General features: G+C 43.0%; 1 protein-coding gene across 1 annotated transcript in view; it reads left to right on the top strand.

Annotated features, from left to right (window-relative positions):
* The first annotated feature begins 2,850 nt into the window (after positions 1–2,850).
* DACT1 (dishevelled binding antagonist of beta catenin 1) overlaps positions 2,851–5,747 on the top strand; it is a 14,338-nt gene continuing 11,441 nt past the window's right edge. The window contains exon 1 of the mRNA XM_029952184.1: positions 2,851–2,970. Coding sequence (XP_029808044.1) covers positions 2,851–2,970 — 120 coding nt within the window. The remainder of the gene's footprint in view (positions 2,971–5,747) is intronic.

Below are 5,747 nucleotides of genomic sequence, written 5' to 3'. Positions count from 1 at the left end.
ATTATTTTTTTAAAACACATTTTTTTATTTTTGAGAGAGAGCGAGCGAGTGAGCTAGCAGGGGAGGGGCAGAGAGAGGGAGACACAGAATCCAAAGCAGGCTCCAGGCTCTGAGTCGTCTGTGCAGAGCCTGATGCGGGGCCTGAGCTCACGAACTGCGAGGTCGTGACCTGGGCCAAAGTCGGACACTTAACTGACTGAGCCACCCAGGTGCCCTGATGGGGATGTCTCTAAATGCCCATTCTGTGTGGGCGTGTGGGTGTGCCTGCGCATGTATAACATTTGGGACTTTGGGGTAACCAACATTTACTCCTAGGCATTTCACAACCTCTCTCTAAGGTTAGCTACGAGCCCTATTTTACAGATGAGAACAACAAGGTTGTTGCTGAGAGAGGTCAAAGTTGGCAGCACCAGCGTCCTGGTGAACGCCACCCAGGAGCGGATTGGGGTACAGCTGGATTCAGATTCAGGCTGGCCCGACCCTGATTGTGTACGCTCACCTTAGAATCAGATGCTTTGTCCCGTGGAAACAGCTTCTGTGAAAGGCAAGAGAGGGTCAACCGAATTCCTCCATCGGGCTTGGGAGGGGGAAGAGTTGGGTCTTAACAGAATGTCAGTTTCTTCATTTTCAGGCAAAAACTCCCTCGGGACTCAACTCAGTCTGCAGGAACCAAACAGAACAGAAGCGAATTGTCCCATCTGTTGTCAAAACCATCCTCCCCGAGACTTCAAAGGATCTTGGCTCTGGAGGGAGAGACCCCTGAGGTGCGGAGAGAGATGGAAATGGAGCCCCCAGCCCTCCTGTCAGCCGCCTCAGTCTCGGGGGCTGGAGCCGCCCACAGCCACTGCCTGTCGTCCCTGCTGACCTCTCTTTGAATCTGAGGCTCTTCTCAACACCCGGCCTTCCCCTCAGCCCAAACACACCCAAGGCCCAACTTCTGTTTGAAGTAGATGTGCGACTCTTCACACGCGGCCGCCGCAAAGGTGCAATGGGATTAGAGGAAGCGGGCTCCCCGTGGGGCCACCTAAGCCTCAGCCTGCAGTGAGAGCTTTCAGCGGCTCACTGGGTGATAATGGCATTCTGGGCTTTTCCACAGGCATTCCTCGGCCCCTGAGGGATCTTAATTAAAGCCGCTTTGTGGGTGTTGGAGGGAAACATGGGCCCAGAACTCAGTGCGGAAGCTTGTTTTGAGTTCTGGTTCAGTTTCTGCCTGGCCCCAGACAGGTTAGGTTCATAGGAGCCAAGAGAACAAAGGAACTGGACCAATTGTCTCAATCCTAAAGCAACGGCCTCTGCTTTCATGTTAGTAACCTAGAGCTCTGCTGCAAAACATCTCCTCAGCCATTCCTCGTTGCTGGTGTGGAAATGATCAGGAAACCATCCTGGAAATTGCTCATAATACCCTGGGTTGGAGCGATACTTTCTCTTTCTCCTTTCTGAGATTGTTCTGAGGAAAAGGTAATAGATTGGTAAAGTAATTCATTACCTTGAAGTTTAATTATGTATACTAGTTACTACCGTTCACTGAATGATATTTAGGTGAGAATATTGAATTATTTTGCTATACAGTAAGTATCTCCCTATAGACTTCCTTTTTTTTTTTTTTTTTTTTTTTTTAGAGAATGAGTGAGAGCATGAGAGGAGCAGGGGGAAAGAGAATCTTTCTTTAAAATTTTTTTTAATGTTTTTATTTTATATTTGAAAGAAAGGGTACAAGCAGGGGAGGGGCAGAGAGAGAGGGAGACACAGAATCTGAAATAGGCTCCAGGCTCTGAGCTGTCCGCACAGAGCCCGATGCGGGGCTCTAGCTCACAGACTGTGAGATCTGACCTGAGCCGAAGCCGGACGCTTAACCGACTGAGCCCCCCAGGCGCCTCAGAGAGAATCTTAAGCAGGCTCCACGAGACCTATGCAAGGCTTGATCCCAAGACCCCGGGATCATGCCCTGAGTTGAAATCAAGAGTTGCAAGGTCATCTGACTAAGCTACCCAGGTGCCCCTCCCTGTTGACATTTTAAGTATAGCTTTAGGGGTGTAAATATTTTTTTAAAAAGAAGACAAAAATATAAGATCCCTTTCCCTGTAAAAAACCATTTTTTATAAATGTCATGCTTTTCTGTGATTTTACTTGAGAATGACTTTTTAGATATAGCATATGTCTGCTTTGAAAATATTATTTTGCTGATTGTGGTGGTTGTTTCACATTTTGGAATTATATATAAATTTGGAAATATATGTATATTTAGCAATACATATATTTGAAAATATACATGGAAATATGTATATGTTTGAATATATATCATACATATGTATGTATTATTTAATTAGTGCCAGTTAAAATCCTAGGCCATAAACTTCATGAAGGTAAGGATTGTGTCTGATCTGTTCACCACTGTATACTCAGTGCCTTTCATATATTAGAAATACATATCTGTTGAATAAATGAATTATTACTTAAAGAGGTACAATGCAATGATGATGATATGTATTTGTTTTTATCTTATGGGAATGCCTGCTTTAACATGTTTTTCTCTCATGAAAGAGACTAGGGCTATAATTAGCTTTTGTTACTTTAATTAAGAAATCACTAATGCTTATCTACAAATAGATATGATTGAAAATGTTCTGTGGATTATCAAATTACATGCATAATCGTTTGTTAGTTCATGAGATGGAGAATTTCAAATAATTCGGGACCAGTCCCAATACAGCAGAGTAAGGACAAAACCCATTGAATACAGTTGTTTAAAGTGACTACTTGTCTCTGAAACACGTTTAAATTTTGCCTGGGAATGAAGTCGTTTCATGTTATTAGTAAATGCCATGTTCTGGGGTTATTTGCACACCTGGTATGCATCACCTCCCGTCTGTAAGCGGCAGAGCTAAGGGACTCAAGTCTGAGGTTGGCGGAGATATCAGTGAGAAGACCACGGGGTCAAGTCACTCCCACAGCAAGTGTTTGGAACTTAGGGTGTGCGGTATCAGGAAGCTGAGCTTCCTGAAGAATTCACCCCCAAACTTCATGGAATCATCTAGTGCTTCTTCAACAGAAACCTGGTGACAGGGAACCTTTATCACAATGCTGTGACAGTTAACAGATAACCTTTTCTTCCAGGAGTAAGGAAGTATGTGGTTGTGCACGAGTCAGTGAGGGTGGAAAGAGCTGCCTCAGAGCCTTGCAAACAAGACCAGCATTGTCCAAAGTTTGCTGTTTCCACCACCATTCTCTGATTCCCCTCTGCCCTCAAAAGCGTTTTAAAGTGGTCCGGGCCATGATGTTGCCCAGTTTTGCTACCAACTTTCCTTTTTCTTGATCTTTTGTTTCAATGTCTGCTTTCTTTCCCCTAAGTGCTCACTGCAGCCTGATTGTGGGGTCAAGCTATAATTAGTTTATATATGAAGTTTAATTCACTGTGGCTCTTTTGGCATTAGACTCAAATGGGCTTTGATGTCTGGCTGGAGCTTTGATCCCAGACCCTGGAATGGTGGTCATCACCCCAACTCAAAGGATTGCCCTTTATTTTTTTCCCCTCCTATTTGGGGACAGCTTTTCCCAATTACATCATTTGTGTTTGTTTGGCCATAAAAGCTGCAAGGCATCATTTTGTTGCTTTGCTGGAGAGCAAAACGTGCAATTGATGCTCCTTACTTTGCCCGGCTGCACTAGAATGTTCACTGCTGGATCAGGCCTTTGTAGAAGGATTCTCAGACTTTGGTGGGGGTGCTGGTGGGAGGGTTCTGCCCAAGGACAAAGGGTCAGCCTGTGTGATCTGAGGACCCCTCCTGACTGTGCCCAGGAAATACCATGAAGCATAAACTACCCAACTACGACATACTGAGTCAGGACTTTTCCATGTTAGCAACTTTAATCTTACCCCCAAGCCCAGGAGGCAGATTCACCATCTTGAGTGTCACATTTTCTGAGTGGGGACTAACAGTTTTTCTGAGAAACCGAGGCTTGGGTGAGGCCCGTAAGCAAAAGAACTAACTAGGGCTGACCGATACTGGGAAGGAGATAACAAAGTAGCATTCCTAGAGAAAGAAGCACCAGCACCTGCTTTAAAAAGTAGAGAAAGAAAAATCAAAACAGCAGGAGGAAGTGAGATCCTTTTGGCAACAGAAAGGAGCTGTGAGCCCTGGGTGATTACCTTCAACCCCTCCGGAATACCTGCCATCAAAACAAAGAATCAAAGAGGAAAGAAAAGCCAGGACTAGAGTGGAGAGGAGAAAATTTGGCTGTTTGGAAGAGAAGAGGGGCAACCCAGCCAGTCACACTTAATCTGATGACATTGGGAGTTTTCAGAAAAACAAAACAAGAAAACCCCCAAAACTCACACACACAAGCAAAACAATGACAGCATTGAGCTCCTTACTTCTAATTTCACTTGACAGCCCAAGTTTGTTTTAATTGGCACGTGAATGAACAGCATTATTTATTAATGTGTAATGGATACTTTGGAAAGCATAACCTCTTTTTCCTATTTGTGACCATTTTACTGGTGGAACCATGTGAATACATTGGTTTTAATATTTAAACTTGCTGGGAACACTTTTTCATGGAGATGTACAAGCTGTTATGGCAAATGGTTTGCTTTGGACTAATGAGCCAGCTCCAAGTGGCATTTGGTGGGGTGGGGTGGGGTGGGGCGGGGGAAGTTTGGAGACATAGCGACTTGTCTGTCTGCTCTAACAAGATTTATTAGTAGGGTGTAAAACATGTTTCAGCTTTCTCCCCACCCCTCAGCTATATAAATATAGTTGTCGATGTGTGACATAACCCAGGCCACAATGATAAACGCCACCCAGCCAAAGGGAATCTAATTCAGAGCTAGAAAGCAAGAAGCTTGCTTAGAAATTAATAGAAGGAGACAATGATGAGGACATGGGTGAGTGGCCTTTGGCATGCAGGATCTGTCATTATTCCTCAGTGCCTCACTGAAGTTATGGAAGAAAATTAGTGCCTGTGTTACCGAGGAAAGTGTTTGGCACACAGTTGGCATAAAGAAGAGGTGACCTGAATAGAATTGATTTCGTACGCTGATGAACACTTGAACATAATTCTGTTTTTAGATCTAATAAACAACCTTGTTAATTATGAATCATGGTTGTAGCTGTAGTTTCTTTTATGTCCGTGAGGGACAGCAATGGGGAGGTCAATGGGGGGTGGCAAAGGAATTTTGTGTTTTTGTTTTTAGTAAATATTGAGTTGATGCTACTTGTTGCAGAGATTAAATGGGTGCTCTTTAAATTTATTAATTTTTAAAAAATTTACATCCAAGTTAGTTAGCTTATAGAGCAACAATGATTTCAGGAGTCAATTCCTTGATGCCCCTTACCCATTTAGCCCATCCCTCTCCCACAACCCCTCCAGCAGCCCTCTGTTTGTTCTCCATATTTAAGAGTCTCTTGTGTTTTTGTCCCCCTCCCTTTTCTTATATTATATTTGCTTCCCTTCCCTTATGTTCATCTGTTTTGTATCTTAAAGTCCTCATGTGAGTGAAGTCATATGGTATTTGTCTTTCTCTGACTAATCTCGCTTAGTGTGATACCCTCTAGTTCCATCCACATAGTTGCAAATGGTAAGATTTCATTCTTTTTGATTGCTGAGTAATACTCCATTATATATATATATATATATATATATATACACACACACACATATATAATGTATATATAATGTATTACTCAGCAATCAAAAAGAATATATATGCTTATATATACTCCATTATATATATATATATATATATA

This window comes from Suricata suricatta, chromosome 9, assembly GCF_006229205.1.
Source record: "Suricata suricatta isolate VVHF042 chromosome 9, meerkat_22Aug2017_6uvM2_HiC, whole genome shotgun sequence".
Taxonomy (NCBI): domain Eukaryota; kingdom Metazoa; phylum Chordata; class Mammalia; order Carnivora; family Herpestidae; genus Suricata; species Suricata suricatta.
This window is presented reverse-complemented; position numbering and strand designations above follow the sequence as displayed.